Source organism: Solanum verrucosum, unplaced genomic scaffold (genome assembly GCF_900185275.1).
Source record: "Solanum verrucosum unplaced genomic scaffold, falcon-dt-bn FXZP01000172.1, whole genome shotgun sequence".
In the NCBI taxonomy this organism is placed as follows: Eukaryota; Viridiplantae; Streptophyta; class Magnoliopsida; order Solanales; family Solanaceae; genus Solanum; species Solanum verrucosum.
The window spans coordinates 515,627-535,842 of NW_026020299.1; the positions used below are offsets into that span (position 1 = coordinate 515,627).

General features: G+C 35.3%; 1 protein-coding gene across 1 annotated transcript; it reads right to left on the bottom strand.

Annotated features, from left to right (window-relative positions):
• Positions 1 to 18,251: 18,251 nt before the first annotated feature.
• Positions 18,252 to 19,686, bottom strand: LOC125834808 (probable polyamine transporter At3g13620). Its single transcript, XM_049513957.1, has one exon. The coding sequence runs from the start codon at positions 19,663 to 19,665 to the stop codon at positions 18,253 to 18,255; it is 1,413 nt and encodes a 470-aa protein (XP_049369914.1). The 5' UTR covers positions 19,666 to 19,686; the 3' UTR covers position 18,252.
• Positions 19,687 to 20,216: the final 530 nt, after the last annotated feature.

Below are 20,216 nucleotides of genomic sequence, written 5' to 3' on the forward strand. Positions count from 1 at the left end.
ATATATAAATAAATAAATAAGGTAAATCCCAACTAGGAAAAGAATCTTGACAATCTTGGAAAGTTTGACTAGTCTTCTCTCAAAACTTGGGCAGAAAGCAACTCTTGTTGTGGCTGATTCTTGGACTCTTCTTGACCTTTTTTGCACGAAATTGGACCTTAAAATTCCTCATCTTGGGCTTGAATTTGGGCCACCAAATAATTGTAGCATTTGGACAATTCCTCTCCCTTGGGCTTGAGCTCTTCTTCCCCAATAAGAAACCTTTGGATCAGCGATTGAAGCCCATTGAGCTTATCATTGAACTCCTTGGTTTGAGATCTTGTTATGGGCCTCCTTGGAGTTTCTAAAGCGTCATCCTTGTCCTTCAATGGAGTAGAGCTTCCTTGGATGCTATCATTCCCCTCTTCTTGAAGAGAATTCGTCCTCGAATTCAAATCTGCATCAAAATGGGAAAGATCAGAAACATTAAAAGTAGCACTAACTTGGAACTCACCAGGAAGATCAAGTTTATAAGCATTGTCTCCAATCCTTTCAAGGACTTTGTATGGCCCACTTCCTCTAGGATCTAGTTTGGTCTTTCTTTTGGAAGGAAATCTTTCCTTTCGCATATGCACCCAAACCAAGTCACCAGGTTTAAAAACAACATATTTTCTGCCCTTATTCCTTCGCAATGCAACTTCCTTGTTCTTCTTTTCAATTGCAAGCCTTGTTTGTTCATGAATTTTCTTCATCATATCAGCCTTCTTCTTACCATCAAGATTAGCAAAATCATTAGTAGGGAAAGGCAATAAATCAAGGGGGGTAAGGGGGTTGAATCCATATACAATTTCAAAAGGAGTCTTACCAGTAGAAGAATGGAAGGTCCTATTATAAGCAAATTCTACAATAGGTAAGTAATCTTCCCAAGAAGTCAACTTTCCTTTCAAAATAGCCCTCAACATGTTCCCTAAAGTTCTATTAACCACTTCCGTTTGCCCGTCCGTTTGTGGGTGACAAGATGTAGAAAATAGCAATTTAGTTCCCAACTTTCCCCAAAGAATTCTCCAAAAGTGACTTAAGAACTTGGCATCCCTATCGCTAACAATAGTTCTAGGTATTCCATGCAATTTAACCACTTCCTTTACAAACAAGTCAGCCACATGAGATGCATCATTAGTCTTTTTACATGGGATAAAACGAGCCATTTTAGAAAATCTATCTACTACCACAAATATACTATCCTTACCATACTTAGTCCTTGGCAGCCCCAATATGAAATCCATAGAAATATCAATCCAAGGGGAATTAGAAACAGGTAAAGGAGTATAAAGACCATGCGGCAATGTTCTAGACTTAGCCTGTTTACATTCAAGACAATAAGAACACACTTTTTCAACATCCTTTCTCATGCTAGGCCAATAAAAATGTTCAGAAAGTATTTCCAGTGTTTTGGGTACACCAAAATGTCCCATTAGCCCTCCACAATGTGCTTCCCTAACAAATAGTTCACGCAACGAGCAGTTAGGAACACATAATTTATTTTCCTTGAATAGAAATTCATCTTGAAGATTAAATTTCTCAAAAGGACCTAACTTACATTCAGCAAAAATCTCACCAAAATCAGAATCATTAGCATAGAGGAACTTGATTTGGTCAAAACCCAATAACTTTGAAGTAAGAGTAGAGATCAAAACATACCTTCTTGAGAGTGCATCAGCAACCACATTCTCCTTTCCTTGTTTGTAAGCAATTACATAAGGAAAAGTTTCAATAAACTCTACCCATTTAGCATGCCTACGACTAAGTTTACCTTGGCTCTTCAAGTATTTTAATGACTCATGATCAGTCTTGACCACAAATTCTCGAGGCCACAAGTAGTGCTGCCATGTAGCTAACGCCCTCACCAAGGCATATAGCTCTTTATCATAAGTTGAGTAGTTCAATGTTGCTCCACTTAGCTTTTCACTAAAGTAGGCAATTGGCTTGGAGTCTTGCATCAAAACTGCACCTATGCCCTTACCAGAGGCATCACACTCAACTTTAAAAGACTTAGAAAAATCAGGCAATTGCAAAAGAGGCGCAGAACACAATTTATCCTTCAGCAAGTTAAATGCATCATCTTGTTCCTTTCCCCATGTAAAAACCTTATCTTTTTTTATAACTTCAGTTAAAGGAGCAGCAATGGTGCTAAAGTCTCGCACAAACCTCCTATAAAAACTAGCAAGTCCATGAAAACTCCTAACTTCAGTTACACTATTAGGTTTAGGCCATTCTTTTATTGCCTTGATTTTCTCATCATCTACTTCAACTCCCTTAGAACTGACCACAAACCCTAAGAAAACCACACGATCCACACAGAAAGTACACTTTTTGAGATTAGCAAATAAGCGCTGATTTCTAAGAACTTCAAAAACTTGTTTTAAGTGCTCTAGGTGTTCATCCAGATTTTGAGAAAAGATCAAGATGTCATCAAATTACACCACAATAAATTTTCCATGGAAATCTTTAAAAACATGATTCATTAGTCTCATAAAAGTGCTTGGTGCATTAGTCAAGCCAAAGGGCATAACTAACCACTCATAAAGTCCATATTTGGTCTTAAAAGCAGTTTTCCATTCATCTCCAGGATTCATACGAATCTGATGGTAACCACTCTTTAGATCAATTTTAGAAAAGATTTTGGAACCATACAGTTGGTCCAACATGTCATCAAGACGAGGGATAGGATGGCGATACTTTACCGTTATCTTGTTGATGGCTCGACAATCTACACACATCCTCCATGTTCCATCCTTTTTGGGGACCAATAGGACTGGAACAGAGCATGGGCTCATACTCTCTCGAACAAATCCCTTTACAAGCAATTCTTCAACTTGCCGTTGTAATTCTTTGGTCTCTTCAGGATTGCTCCTAGAGGCAGGCCTATTAGGAAGTTGAGACCCAGGCACAAAGTCTATTTGGTGCTCAATCCCTCTCAAAGGTGGCAATCCCTTTGGAGTGTCATCAGGAAAAACATCTTCAAAATTCTGCAAAAGAGAAGAAACACTATTTGGCAAAGAAGGAGTTAGTTGTTCAAAATTAATCAATACTTCTTTGTAAGTAAGTAGTATTATGGGCAGTCCCTCTCTCCTAGCATTCAAACACTCTTTGGCTTTTATATAAAGGCTCTCATTTTTCTTTTCCTTAGCCTCTTTCCTCTCACCAAAACATTTTATTTTTTTACTCACACCCTCTTTTACCTCTTTACTTAGATCGCTGCCCTCTCTCTCTTTCTCTCGGCCATCTCTCTTTTTTTCTATCTCTTGGCCTTTTTCTTTTCCCTCAAGCTCACTTTTTACCTCTCCCTTTTGTTTTCCCATTGTTTCCCTCAATCGTTTTTGATCTTCAAACACTTGAGAAGGAGATAATGGTGCAAGAGTATACTTCTTACCATTATGCAGAAGACTATACCTATTCTTTCTCCCATGATGAGTAGTATCCCTATCATACTGCCAAGGTCGGCCAAGTAAAACATGACATGCTTGCATTGGAACTACATCACAAAGAATCTCATCTTCATACCTACCAACATTGAATGAAATCATGCATTGTTTGTTTACTTTTACTTCTCCACAATCATTCAACCATTGGAGCCTATATGGGGTAGAGCGCTTCATGCATGCAATTCCTAGTTTATCCACCAAGTATGAACTCACCACATTTGCACAACTTCCCCCATCAATAATCATAGAATAAGTCTTCCCTTTTATCCCACACCTAGTATGAAACAAATTCTCTCTCTGCCCTTCATCAACACTACCCAAATTGATAGTCATAATTCTCCTAACCACCCCAATTATACCATCATTAGGCAGTTCCAAATCATCTTCCTCACTTACACCTTCTCCCTCTTCTTCTTCCCCCTCACTTTTTTCACTCTCATATTCTCCATTCTCTCTAAGTAGGATGTTTCTTCTACTTGGACATTCATGCATCATATGCCCCCTTCCATGACATTTGTGACATTGAATAGAACTTGAAGGTTTAGAAGATTTAGGATTAAAGGTTTTACCTCCCTCCTCAACCTTACCTTTACCTCTATCATCTTGAGGTTTGGAAGGAGCTTTCCCCTCTTGAGTTGACCATGGCTTCTTAGAGATAGTGTTTGGTCGACTTCTCCATGAGTTATTTTGCTGCTTTTTCTCAATTTGTTTTTCAACTTTTACAGACAAATCAACTAACTCATCTAAAGTTACATATTGTTGTATCTCTACTACATTAGCTATTTCTGTATTTAAACCATTTAAAAATCTAGCTATTGTAGCCTCTTCTTCCTCCATGCAGTTAGCTTGGATCATAGCCATATCCATGCTTTTGAAGTACTCATCCACCGACATGGAGCCTTGCTTCAAGCGTTGAAGGCGAGATTGTAGATCTCTTTGGAAGTATGATGGAATAAATCGCTTCCTCATTACCCTCTTCATCTCTGCCCACGTAGCAATAGGTGGTAGCTCCTCTTGCAATCTGTCCCTAGCAAGCTTTTTCCACCAAGAAGCAGCATAATCAGAAAACTCAACAATAGCAAGTTTAACTTTCTTACCCTCAGAGTAGTTATGGCAATCAAAGATGGCTTCAACTCGTCTCTCCCAATCAAGGTACAAGTCTGGATCCCTTGTCCCCTTGAAAGATGGCATCTTCATCTTTATACTATTTATATTATCATCTTCTACTCTACCTCTTTGTCCCCTCCTATCTCTTCTTTCTAGATTAAATTCAACATCAAAATCATCATTATCATATTTAGGATTTACAAAAGGGATATGGGGTACATTCCTTCTAACTTGGGGTCTAACATTATTTGGGGGTACAACATTATTCTCCCTCCTAATTGCAGCTATGGTGTCATTCTGCTCGATAATCATATCCCTCATCTCTTGAAATTGAAGGGTCCATCTCTCAAATTGTTGGTGCATAGCTTGAAGGTGAAGTCGTTCCTTCCTTTGACCTCGGTTTCTAAACGAGCCCTTTCCTCATCACCACCTGAATTAGACATCTAAAAAAAAAAAGAATAAATGATCAAGTATCACACTTTTAATATGGCTTTTACCCTCTTTTAAACTCACCCACACTTGCCTTTTTCCACAAAAAATCACCTTTGAACGAGAATACTTTGTAGATTTATAATTAAACCAAAACGTGTATCAAGTTCGTAGTAATAAAGTATGGAATCTTGGGGTACAAAAGAAAGTAAAGAACTAGTCCTAGAACAAGTAGGATTTAGTTGAAACAAAACGCGAATAAAAAGGAACTTATTTTAGAATTATAAGAACAAGAAAAAAAAAAATTCCTCTTATTCTTAAAGGTCTAGAATCCCCTCTTCTTGCTACCTTCTTGCTTGGAAACAAATTAATGCAAAACTTGGAGAGCAAGTAATAAGTTTACTTGGAGAGCAAGTAATAAGATTTCTTGAATAGCAAGTAATAAGCTTTCTTGGGTATCAAGTAATCAAATTTCTTGGAGGACAAGTAATCAGATTTCTTTGAGAGCAAGTTATAACTTTTTTTTTTTTCTGTTCACGCAATTGTAATAATTTATTTTTATTTTTATTTTTCACGACGCTACTGTTCACGCTATTTTTTTTTTTTTTTTTTTTTTTTTTTTTTTTTTGTTGTTGCTCTAAGAAGAAATCCCAAGATTTATCAACAACATGCAAGCACAACCCCACAAGAATTAATCAATTTTAAGGCATAACATTACGAATTTCAACATTAAAAGCAATACGGGCAAAGGCATTCGAATTAGAGCAAGCATTCAAATATTCTAATCTTATCAGAGAGGCACAACACAAGACAACAAGATAAGATCATTTGCATAAGAGTGCAAAATTGTTAAAAATAAACTCGAGGTTCGAAAATCCAACCTTTAATAACGATTAAGATAAGATTGAAATGTTAGGCGACAAAGTAATCCCAATCCGAGCACAAATCAACGACTAAAATACTACTAGAAATGCGAAAATATAGAAACTAATGTGCGGGTGTGAGTTTGGGAAGTTCAAAAGTGAGGGAAAGCGAAAGAGTTAGAAGCTTAAACCTTTGGCCTTATAAAAACCGTCCACTTCTCGCCCATTCTGTGACATTAGTCGTGCTCGCCGACCCACTCGGCAATACGCCGAGTGGTCACTTACCTCGCCGAGTGTTACAGGACCCTCAGTTGATGTGGGGGTCCAAATGGCGGATTAGATTGGGATCACCGACCTGGTCGGTGATTCTCCAATAATTACCTGGGCTCGCCGAGTTTTACAAACTCCAATGTAAAATTGTCTTGAGTCCAACGGAGGTCTAGGTCGGGGTCGCCGACCTCTTCGGCGATGCGCCGACTGGACCTTTAGTTCGCCAACCTACACTTTTCAAACACTTTCCACACTTTGACCTGCAAAATTAGCACACTATTATTTACCAAAACAAAATTAAATCAATAAAAGGTCTTGGGTTGCCTCTCAAGCAGCGTCTTAGTTAACGTCGTGGCACGACGCAAGTCTACACTCAGGTGTCATTCTTGGGGCTGGCCATAGTGTCACTAGGCAACCCGGAGACATGACAACACTTGGTTTTTCTGGGCGTCTTGTAGTTGAATAATCATGGAATGGGAGGTTGTCATCTGATTAAGCATTAAGACATTCTCTTTTATCCCATTCAACACTCTATGTTGTTCTTCGATTTTGTGTAGAATAAGTGAGAGGACCTCTTCATTTTGTCCACCCTCTTATTGTTTTATCTTTTGAAACTCGTGAGGGGGAAGGTGCTTGTCCTTCTTTTTGGACCTTGTTTCCAACTTCATGACCTTCTTGGACAAGACATCCAACTGAGTCAACAATGCAGCCCATTCTTGGTCTTTCTCTATTTCCTTGTTAGTTTTAACCATGCCATCGAGGAGTTGGGCTACTACTTCATAAGGTTGTTGTATCAAACAACCTGCAAGAAGTTAATCAACATCGCTTCTATTTTCGAGACCAAGACTTCTATAGAAGCACTCCAATAGCAATTTATCTGGTATTCCATGATTTGGGCACTGCTGCAGTAATGCCTTAAATCTCGACCACATCTCATGGATAGACTCACCTTTTAATTGCTTGAACGTTAGGAGGTTATCCCTAAGATTCAAAAATCTCAAAAGGGGGTGGTTCATTTGGTCACCAGTTTCACTATTCACACTCATTTTTCCTGTTTCAACACACAAACACACAAAACAAAACTAAAAATTAAGTATCACTATAACTAACAAGAACAACATTCAACTTAACTAAAAATTCTCAAATAACACCATTCCCTGGCAGCGGCGCCATTTTGATTTCACGTATCAGGACACTTCATCCAATACTAAGTGTCAATGATCGTAAATTAGTAATATAACCCAACTAGTAAGTTGGGGTCGAGTCCCAAGGAAGTGGTTCGTAATTGAGAATCAATAGGCAAGTAAGAATATGCTCAAGTCAATCATAGCTAAAAACATTTACGAATAAAAGCATGGTTTAAATTATAGGTGACATAAGTGTCAAATATCAGAGGGGGCTCGTTTCAATCATCAACTAAAACAACGAATAACACGAAAATAACAATTATGGAGACGAAATTTTTGGGATGTGATAGGATTATGAGCTAAGATAGACAACGGGTAATTACAATTTATAGTAAACAGCTGTGAATCAGTGATTAAACTAGACTTCTGTGGGGATAAACTTTCTCTCGAACAATTTACCCCGAATCAAATTAGTTTCTCTCAAACACCAATAAGCAACAATTAAGCACAACCTTCACTTTAGTCCATTCACTCTCTCGAGTTGAATGTGTGGAGGAAAAGGGTTTAGGGTTCACTCTCTCGAGCTGAACTCATGAGAACCCAATACCCACAGACCATCGATTCAGTAATTTGGTTTTAAAACCTCTCTCTCGAGCAAGCCAAAAACGCGAAGTTAAGATTGTATTTGCAACTACAACCCATTAAATGCAACCACAATTACTGAACGAAAACACCTTTAAACAGCAATTATATCAATCCATAATCACACCCCAAGAATTGAAGTTTTAGCTAGACATCATAAAAAGATAAAAATCATTACCAAGTTGTGTTTCCATCAATTGGATAGGATTGATATTGTCTTTACAAAGGTCTAAGATGAAGAATCTTCAACACCCACTTCCAATTTCTCATAAATGGAAATCTTCAAATCTTCAAAGCTAAGAAAATATTTTATCTCCAAAAAAAACTTAGTTCTAAGCTCTCAACTTGAAAACTAAATGTTAAATTCTAAACTGCATACTAAGAATTTAAAAATATATTTATAGTTGTCAAAAATTGTGTTGCGAAGGACCATTCGGCACAGTAAGTCGAGATCGCCGATCCACTCGGCGATCCGCCCTTTGGTCAATTTCATCGCCTTTTTGCTTTGGCCTTCAGCATCTTCAAGCTCTATAACTTTGGGCGATATGGTACTGCATCGCGGAACTGTTCGGCAATTCGCCGACTGCTCCTTTCGATCGCCTACTTGATTTTCCCCTTCAGGGCTTGGCACACTGGAACATTAGGCGAGACATCAACCATTCAGTGATTCGCCCAATGGATTAGGTGATCCTCAGGCCTTCTTTTCTTCATCTTTTCAGTTGCCTTGTTCCTTTTTGCTCATTAGTGTCCATGCTTCGTTCCTCAATCCAAATACCTGAAATTCAAGTATTTATATCAGTTATTGACACAAAATATGCATTTGAGGACACTAAATCTATTAAAATAAAGCCCTAAATGAGTCCAAATCGTGGACTCATCACTTACAAGGATGCTGGATTTTACATCCAGAACATAGACCAAAGAAAGAAGAAAACAAAGTTAAGACTGATGATAAATACACAGCCAAAGAAGAGGAGACTAATAAGAAACAGCCTACCAATGATCTAGAAGTGAATGGAGTTTACAAGAATGGGAGGTTAATACATCAGAATTTGAATGTAGTCCAAAACAAGAAAAATAAAGACAAACAACTAGAACCCATTCAGGAGAATCAAGAAAAAGGACAAGAGCAATACAAGTATGAGCAGCACGACAAGGAGAGAAGAGAAATCAACGATACTAATACCTTTAACAAGTTTGAGGCATTAGTGGATCTGACAGACGAAAAGCCTAAAAGCACAAAGAAGATAACAAATGATCTATCAACTAATGAATCTAATAAAAAAGAGACATCCAAACCATGGGTAGAAGCATCATTTGGAAAAAAAAGTAATGGTTTAGACAAAACTCAAGCAGAAGAGTTAACAAAGTTAGCCGACAAGCAAACAGAGAATACATCCAATATAATCGTGTCCATACAATCTATAAGCAGTAAAGATTCACAAGGAGTACAACAAAAATACAACAGAATAGAGAACACAGGAAACTCATCAAACAGGGAACCTCAAGGCAGAACTAATAACACTCAGTAGATTGACATACAACCAACCAGTCCAGAAAACTTAGTAGAGATACATAAGACCAAAGAACCACCAGACCACAAGCAATCATTATTGGAGGATCAGGTACCTGCAATTTCAGTGGAGACAGAATCACATCAGTAGCAAATTCAACACAAATTAATCAAGACACTGCAAACAGCAAAGAAAGAAATACAAAGATGAAAACAGATGCTATAGTGGAGCAGCTAGAAGTTCCTAACAATGAAGTAGATATTGGAGATGATAATGAATTAGAACACACCACAGATACAATATCGATACATAATAAAGGTGATATATCTCCTAGATTGCTTGCAAAGGCCAAGAAAGATGGTAAACAAATAAAAAAGCAAAGATAAAAGTGTACCTCCTAAGTTAAAAGGAGGAGTACAAACAAGGACAGCTAGTGCCAAAACCACTGCTCAATGATTTGTTCAATTATATGGAACATAAGGCATGTTAACACTCAACATGCTTTTGAGAGGGTAATAATGATGCACAGGCAGAAACACTTTAATTTCATAGCACTTCTGGAACCATTTCAACATCACAGACATATTGACATGTATAAACTTTGGCTTGATATGGGGACAACTTATCACAATGTGAATGGTAAAATTTGGTTATTTGTAGAAGGAAGATTCCAGATTGAAGTCCAACTAGACATGGAACAATTGATATCCTTCAAGCTTACAAACAATGATGATGGACAAGAATTACAAGTAACAATTGTGTATGCTAGCACTGATAGACAAACTAGAATAGCACCGTGGGACGACTTACATGATATTGCAGCAAACATGTCTCTACCATGGATGGTAGGAGGAGATTTCAATGTAATAACGGATGAAGAAGAAAAGTATGGTGGTTTACCCGTGCAATATAATGAAACAGAGGATTTTGTTCATTGTATAAACACTTGTCAACTAGTAGATTTGGGATTTAAAGGGAGTATATATACTTGGTGGAATGGTAGATCAGACACAACTTGCATTTTCAAAAGACTGGACAGATGCTTAGGAAATCAAGCTTTACAAATCAGTTTCCCTAATTTGGAAGTTGAACACCTCATTATACAAGGATCTGACCACTATCGTTTAATATTGACAACTAGAACAGACATGAGACATATAAGAAAGTCATTCAGATTTCTGAATTTTTGGGTGGAGCATGAGACTTTCCAGCAGGTGGTTGCAGATAACTGGCAGGAATCCTACAGTTCAGATCCCTTTTTTAACTTTCATAACAAACTGAAAAAGGTTAGCAGGCACTCTCAAAGTGGAGTAGGGACACTTATGGTGACATTTTCAAGCAAATAGCTACACTAGAAGAAATAGTGCAAGTCCATGAGCAAGAATTTGAAACACATCCAACAGGCATTAATGGAGAAAGACTTCAAAAGGTACAAGCAGATTTAATCAAATTTTATGCCATAGAAGAAAAATTCTGGAAACAGAAGGCAGGAATGCAGTGGTTTGAAGATGGAGATGGGAATACTAAATTTTTTCATGTACATGTTAATGGAAAAAGGAAGAAACTAAACTTACAGAGGATACAAGATAATAGAGGAGTGTGGCTAGATATAGAAGAAGACATTACCCAGGAGGCAATTAGATTCCATACTGACCAGTTCACTGAAAGTAATCTCAATATTGATTTTGAGATGTTAGAGTGCATTCCCAAGATGATAACCGAAGATAAAAATGCACACATACATGAGATGCCTGAGGAGGAAGTAAAAAACGTAGTGTTTGGATTAAATTCTGATAGTACAGGAGGTCCAGATGTGTATGGATACACGGGAATTCTACCAAGCTTGCTGGAACATAACAGCCAAAGACATGACAAAAATGGTGCAGTCTTTTTTCTGTGGACATGAATTACCCAGGTACATTACTTGCACAAATCTAGCTTTAATTCCTAAGAAGAAAGATATCACAACCCTCTCAGACATGAGGCCTGTCAGTTTAAGTAATTTCACCAGCAAGGTTTTCTCGAGAATCATCCATGAGAGACTAGTAAAGTTTCTTCCAACTCTAATATCTCCACAACAGTCAGGATTTGTCAAAGGAAGGAGCATTGTAGAAAACGTTCTTTTAGTTCAAGAAATTGTTCATGACATCAGAATAAGATGAAAACCAGCTAATGTTGTCATCAAGCTAGACATGACAAAAGCTTATGACAGATTGTCATGGCTTTTCTTAACCAAAATATTGAGGAAGATGGGGTTTGGAGAGATCCTGACTGATATGGTGTACAGGATTATATCCAATAATTATTAATCCTTATCAACGGACAACCTCGAGGCTTTTTTAAATCTACCAGGGGGGTTAAACAGGGTGATCCTTTATCACCAACACTATTTATCATGGCTGTTGAATCCCTATCTCGAGCCCTCAATGCTTTGCATCAAAATGATAGATATAAGGAGTATGGAATGCCGAAATGAAGCCCTTATGTGAATCACTTAGCATATGCAGATGACACTATCATTTTTCCCTCAGCGGATAAATTTTCATTAGAATTAATTATGAATACTCTGGCAAATTATGAGAAGGTTAGTGGGCAGCTTGTCAACAAATCCAAAAGTGCAGTCTTCATGCATCATCAGACTCGCCAAAATTTGATGGACCAGGTGTGCATAGTGACTAAGATCCCAAGAAAGGAATTTCCCTTCACCTAATTGGGTGTGCCAGTGTATTATAGTAGAAGACAAAATATCTTCTATAAAGAGATTCTAGACAAAGTGAAAAATAGATTAAGTTCCTGGACTGGGAAGTTATTATCTATTGGAGGAAGGACAACCCTGATTAAATCAGTCTTACAAAGTATGCCTATCCACTTGTTGTCAGCTTGTGACCCACCTGCGGGAGTCATAGCTCAACTCCATAGAATGTTTGCTAAATTCTTTTGGAGCAATTCTGTGGGAAATTCTAGTAAACATTGGGCAACTTGGACAGTATTATGTCATCCATATGAGGAAGGAGGAGTAGGTTTCCGAAGCTTACAAGACATATCAAAAGCTTTATTTGCTAAATTATGGTGGAACATGAGAACAAAGGAATCACTTTGGAGAAACTACATGAGCAATAAATATCTTAAAAGACATCATGCTGTGGTGGTAGAAACCAAGACAAGTACTTATGTATGGAAGAAGATGATCAAGGTAAGAGAAGAGGTAGAATCTAAAATTTGGTGGTTAATAAGGCAAGGAAATTCTTACTTTTGGCTAGATAACTGGACAGGGAAAGGAGTGCTTCATAAACTCATCCAGTAGGTGTAGAATATGATCAAACAGTAATTCTAGTCAAGGAAGTATATAGGGCAATGGAATGAACACGCACTAAGAAACCTACTTCCTCAAAAACTAGTAGAAGACATTCTTAATCCAGTTAATCCACCAAAGGAGGAAGAAGAAGTGGATATACCTTATTGGAGACCGGATCTCACAGGAAGATTTACAGTAAGTTCTTCCTTTCCTCATATCAAACAGAGACAGGAAGTGAATAAGATTTACAACTACATGTGGATTAAAGGTATGCCTATTAAAATATCTTTTTTTATGTGGAAACCGTGGAAGGCCAAAATACCACTAGATGATACTTTGAGAAGTTGGGAAATTCAATTTCCTTCTAGATGTTTTTGTTGTGATCAACCTAAGGTAGAGGACATATCCCATGTCTTTCTACACTCTCCAACTGCTCAACAGGCATGGAAACATTTTTGTGGACCTGTAGGTATAAGAATGGAGAACATGCACCTATCTCAAGTGATAAATCAATGGTGGGAAATAAAGGTTCACTATCAGGTGAACTACATCTTTCATGATGTCCCTGCCATCATTCTTTGGGAATTATGGAAAAGGAGAAATAAGGTGCGACATGGAGGAAATATGTCAAATAGTTGATTAATTTATCAAATTATGCATACTTTGATTTTACTTATAAAGACAAGGAGAAGAAACAGTAAATATGTCCCATACAATTGGAGGATAGTGGTGGACGCTCTAAATAACTATAATCCTAAAGTCAAGGTAACCAAGGTAATTTGGAAGCCACCTGACACTGGATGGATTAAAGTTAATACGATGGTGCCTCAAAAGGAAACCCAGGAAGAAGCTCCTGGGGTTTCTGTGTAAGAGATGAAAAGGGGGATATTGTGCATGCCCAAGCTCAAGACATAAATGATTTGGCCTGTACAAATATACAAGCAGAAGCTATGGCTATTTTACATGCCTTAAATTTCATAAAGACAACACAGATGGATAGAGTGATGATTGAAACCGATGAAAAACATTGTAGAAAAAAGCTGGAAGGTTCCATGGTGAGTTGCTACTATTTTAGAGGAAATCTGGAGACTAATGCAAGGAAGAACAATGATTATTAAGCATATCCTTAGAGAAGGAAATAAATTGGCAAATCATCTGGCCAATTTAGCCTTGGAAAAAGGAAACATTTGTGTGAGCACTTTTCAAGAGATGGAATCTGAAGGAAGGAAGAAATATAATCAATAGTGACAAGTTGATGATGCCCTACCTGAGAATTCGACTATGCCAAAGATGAAAATAAGATTGGAGAAGAGGGGAAATGAAGATCCTCAAGTGCAAATCCTATGGGAGGAGAGCTATGGGATTTCTTTTTTGACTAACTGTTTGTACATTTTTGCAGGTAAACTACATAAGCAACACACAAAGAAAAAATAACATAAATAAATCAAGGAGTGCTAAACAATCAGCAAAAGAAACATATTGAGCCAAAGCAGCATATTGAGCCAAATGAAGATTCTCAGATGCAAAAGGAGAGACACCAAAGGATACTCACACAAATTGAAACTTTGCTTGATACATTGAAAGTTGGAAAGTGGTGGTATCAGCATCCTTGGATGCTCCATCCACTGTCCAAAATAGATGTAAAACAGCAAAAGTACCAAACACCAATGTTTTCCAAAGTAATAACTAAGACATCGATGAAGATGAATAACAAAGGAAAAAAAAAAAAAAGTTATTCAAATTCAAGTCCAAAAAGAGGAGAAATATGAAGAATTTGTCTATGAATCATCTGTCTATCTATGCAAAAACTCAACCAACTGTGAATAGACATCAAGAAAAAATTATACAAATGAGGAAAACAAGAAAGGTATGCACATCTTGAAACTATACTGAATACGTTGAAATTTGGACAGTGGTGGTATCAACATCTTCGGAAGCTCAACCCAATGCTCAAAATTCAATGGAAAACAGTAAAGTATGAAGAATACCAGTAGTTCCCAAATAGAAGTCAGAAAAAAGTGACCGTTGAAGAATGATACAACTCGATTAGGTGCAACGAATTCAAGAATAACAAGCATATGAGCAAAATGTGGACACAAACCAATGAGATAAATAGGAGAAAAAAAAGAATACCGACCTTAAAGCGCAAACACATGGCAGGACCAAATTAGAATAGAGACCGCTTTCAACAAAAGCCACCACCAGATCTGGGCACCAAGAAAACACACATACAAGAGATCTTTGAGGAACAAAACAAGAAGAAGGAGAAAATGGGAAGATGAACAGGAAAACAAGGAAAATATCAAGAAGCTGGAAGGAGAATACAAAAATTATACCTTAGCTGAATGGAGGAAATGGATCGATGCATTGAAGCTTGAAAAGTTGGCTAACAAAATGAAGAAGTAGCTCTGAATTTTCCAATTTCAATTTGGAAACATACTTAACTTTTGTTTCTCCTGGTTTTTTAACTATACTTTAGATTGATGTACAGACCTTCTATTTTCTTTTGTTTTGATTATTTAATAAAAGTCAATGGGACCTGGACCCACTGATCTTAATTTTTTATTTTATTTCTAAAAAAAAGATACTTGACAAATATATTTGCCAAAATATATATAACCAAAAACTACTTTTCAAAATTTTTTCAAGTTTTCCCCAAGTTTTTTGGGGCCGAACAGATCCTTAAACTATTTAGGGAAAAAGGGCTCACGCACGCCATTTGGGGTGAGTGGAGGAAATCATTGAAACACTGATAGAGTTTTTACCCGCTAAAATAGACATTAGTTTGGATATATTTATCAGGTATCATGTGATCAGGAGAAAATCTACGTGACAGGTAGGGAATTCAAACTCCTCAGTCAAAAATTATATTGTATATATAGAATTGAATTTAAATACTATACATATATAACATTTAATGAACCGCTCAACATAGTTGAAAAGCGTAGCTCAATGATTTAGGGGGTTCAATCTGTTATTGAGGTTGCATGTTTAAAATTTGCTCATACCTAGTTTTTAATTTTTCTGTCCTTTCTCACTCTTTTTGTATTATTAAATAAGCAATTGTTTGTCCTTTTCAGCCCCCTTTTAGTGGATATTTGGACCTGCAATCGACATAAACTAGTTAGAATATTCTTTGTTTAAGTTTAACCAAATATATATAGAGAGAGAGAATTTTTACATAATTAGAATTAAAAAATATTTTGATTCTTTCTTTCGATGTTCTCAATACTAGTTTGAAGTCTTAGCAAAATTTCTATAATTGCTATTGCTTTGCAATATCAATACATTTCTCAGCCGCAATAAAAAAAATAACACAATGCATATCTTTTTTTGTACGTCCTATTTTACATTTGTTCAAAATATTTTCATATTTGACTAGTTTTACATATACAAGATTCTTGTATTTTGTCAATTTTTGCAATTTATTTTATAGAGTTATATAAGTCGTTCTTTTCGGCCAATATTTTTATCATTCAACATATTAATATTGATGTTTGTTCAATATTTTTTTATGGTTTAAGCACTAAATATATATTATAATATTAATAATTCAATCCCTACACCTTTTAAAATAAAGTAGGACATTGTAAAATGAAAGAAAAAAAAACACGATATCTTTTAAGAAGGATGTGGTGGTACACAACCAAAATGGAAAGAATGTTAAAAGGGCATGATAACGCGGGTAAAATTTAGCGGACGCCTCACTTTGCTTTTCATTCTAAAAAATTTCCACATTTAGTTTTTTTATAATTTGAACCCTGAATAAAAATTCTTAATCCGTCACTATATGTGACTGTATCTGGGATACACTGTCTTTGTCCCTCTCTCCTTCCTCTCATTTTTTGTATATGTGTTTCATAAAATTTCATATATTTGTGCATCTAGTATTAAATTCTATGAATATATCTAGTAGACTATGAAAGCATGTATCTGACTAAGAAGATGAAGAAGAAAAAGAGGAGATACACATATGTATCTCTTCAAAATATCTAGGGTAAATGTATATAGATTCATACTTGTTAGCCCACAGATGAACATATGCATCTCTTCAAAATATCTAGTGTATATGTGCATAGATACATACTTGTCAAGCCATTTTACCTTAACTATGATGAGACCCACCTCAAAAAAACTGAAACCCGCTTAATTTCCCTCGAATTTCCCTCTTGCCCAAGAATTCACACATCAAAGACACATTGTACATTCCCTTTTCTCTTTACTCATTTTCCCAAAAGAAGATAGATGAGAGAGAAAAAAAATTCAATTAGGAAGATAAAAATCCTAGAATGATTTTGTAATATTTTAAACGGAAAATGGTCAAAAAGAAAATATGCATAATTGAGCAAAAATACCTTTTAAGTTTTCTTTTATCATATGTTCTTTATATTTCTTTTAAATATTTTAAGTTGTTAATTATTGCGATTTATAATGTCTATTACATAATTTCCAAATATATCAATTTTATCTCAAAAATTTCTAAGTTCAAATTTACTATTAAAATTTAAAATCTTAAATTTCAATTATATCACATAAATTAAAATAATAAAATATTTATTTATTTTATTTTTTAAAAAAGAGCAATTCTCACCTTGCAATGCATATCCCAACTTTAGGTATTTATACCAACAAAATCTTTCACATTGCATATCCCAAACCCAAACTCGTTGATACATCCACGATTCGCAAAATAAAAAAAGATTTTTTAAAAAAAAATAGGGACTCGTTCAAGTTTAATCTATTTAGGGAAAAAGGGCCAACACACGCAGTTTGGGGTGAGTGGAGGAAATCGTTGAAACACTGATAAATTTTTTAAAATATTTTTAAAGAAAAACATTTTGAATGACAAAGTAAGATACAATATAAAATTGTTTTAAAAATATAGAATAAAATATAAAATATAAAATATAAATATTAGATAATAAACAAAATAACATGAGAAAAAAACAAAAAAGTAATAATATGATCATAAAAAATCACTAGTTACATAAAAAGTGTTGTTACTTAATAATTAATTTTAAAGATACTATATAATAAAATTTAAGTAACAATCACATAAATATTTAAACAACAAAATAATACGATACAATAGATAACTTAGTCCTTTCTTTTAATTAAATGATATAATAAAAAATATTTATTTTTCTTATATTCCATTATGTTGATTTTTTCTCTATTGTATCTTTGTTATTGTTGTTCTTAATTTATAATAAAAAGAGCAGCATATCTTTTATAGGGGGAAAATATACTAAAAACTCAAAAGGACAATGTCATTTTCAAAAGTATTTTCCAACAAAGTGCTTGTACTTTTCACAAGTTATTCTTTTCTAAATTTCTATATATAAATAAATGTATAGAAAAATAAACAAACATCAAATAAAGAACATGTAATTAATCTTTTGATATATATATATATATATATATATATATATAAAACCATAAGAAAGCTCTTTCAAGAAAACTTCCTTGCAATAAGGATCTAATTACTTCTATGTTTATAGATAAATGAAAATAATAAATTCTGAATCAGCCTCTGAGCTATAGTCATCCCACTATTGGCTCTTCCACATCATCATAGAACTTGAGCCACTTCTTGGTTTTACAAAACTTCATAAAAAAGTACCATCCAATTCCTCCAACAGTCATCAATCCACTTATAAGAAACACAATCTTAGTTGCAATAGCCATTATAAACACCAAAAATACACTAGGAATCAAGCACATAACAACCAATCCTGGCATCTTCATTGGTACTTTATATGGTCTATTGACCAATGGATACTTCCTTCTCAACCAAAGAAAAGATGCTAATTCCAAAAACATACCTAAACTATACAAGAAATTAGCTGAAGATATTATATCAGTAAAGTTCATATAAGACATACTTAATGAAATTGCTGTTGATAATAATATCCCAACCCATGGTGTGTTAAACCATTTTGACCTTAATGCAAAAAATTTAGGCAAAAATGCTAATTCAGCCATACCCAAAAGCTGAAAAGAACAAGTACTTAACTGAGCTTCAAATAATCCAATTGATGATAGTATAGCTCCAATTTCAATCCAAAATTTCAACCATTTACCAGAAATCATCTCCGCCGCGTTCGCCATAAACCCTGTTTCCCATTCCCTTTGATCAACTGATACTGCTCCAGTAACAGCCATGAGTGGGATTAAATAACCAAAACAAGTTAAGATTACTGATGAAAAAAGTGCTTTAGGAAAAGTTTTTTTCGGGTTTTCAACTTCACCAACCAAAGTACTCACATTATCCCAAAAATTTAAATTCCAAAACAATGAATTGAAGAACATATTCCAATCCTTCTTCACCCCTTTTTGCCCTAAACTAATCCATCTATGAGGCTGAATCTTCGGAATCGCAATCAACGACATTATAATGAAAGGTGCAAGTGACACAATCCCAAGAACAACAGCAACATAACCCACAATAGCTAATCCAGTATAATTCAAAAACGATAACAACAATGTAGATACCAAAATAGCCATATATCTCGGAACCCCAGAACTGAAAATTGGGAAAAGCTTTTCCATATAACTAATACACAAAACAGGAAAAGATGCAATGTTGATAACACCGCTCAGAAATTTCCATGTACCCATAAGTGAACCCCAAAAGGGGCCAAAAGCTGTGTAAGCCCATGTAACAAAACCGCCATTACCAGGGAAAGTAGTTGATAATTCAGCAGTAATTAAAGCTTCAGGTACACTCCAAATAAAAGGGAAAATGAGAAAACCAAGAATTGCAAAAAGAGGGCCAGCAGATTGAACGGCTGGTTCTTCACCATAAGGGCCGCCAGCAACTTCAAAGTAGATGAGGAAGATGAGAGGGATTAGGCTAAGTTTTTTACTCGTTTTGACAGTTTTTGCGGTGGTTATGGGGATTTCTTCGGAATTTTCAGCCATGGTGGAAACTGGGGTTTGCTTCTCCTCTGCCATTGCGATTGTTTTTTTTAAGGAGGATTCTGAATGTAAATACAATGGGATTACGAATAAATATAAGGATTTGCAGTTAATCTTATCTAATTATGTACTTATCTTTTATATTAGACCAAAATATTAACTTTTATAACTTTTTTAGGTAAAGGAGTCTTTTAAGTTTGAAAGGAATGAGTTTGTGATAATATTTTAATTAACTTGTATAATTTGATGTTTAACATTATGTGCAATTCTTCTTATCACCCAACCTGACAAATATCTTTTTGATACTAATTGTCTACACGTAGGGTTGTTTATGGTTATGGTTAAAAATCAAATCGAATCACAATTCGAATTAAACTGATAAAAAAAACTGATATTTGGTTGGATTTGGTTAGGTTTGATTTTACATTTTAAAAAATCGTTACTATTTGGTTTGGTTTTGGTTTTACTAAAAAATATCCGCAAAAATAACCAAACCGAACCGATAAATTATATATATACATTTTATAATTATTTATATATCATTCATAAATAATATTTTATTAAATTTTAATTAACTTAAGTTTTTA

What these genes read in the sequence shown, in the direction of transcription:
- LOC125834808 (XM_049513957.1), bottom strand. Translation starts at nt 19,665, where the DNA reads ATGGCAGAGGAGAAGCAAACCCCAGTTTCCACCATGGCTGAAAATTCC.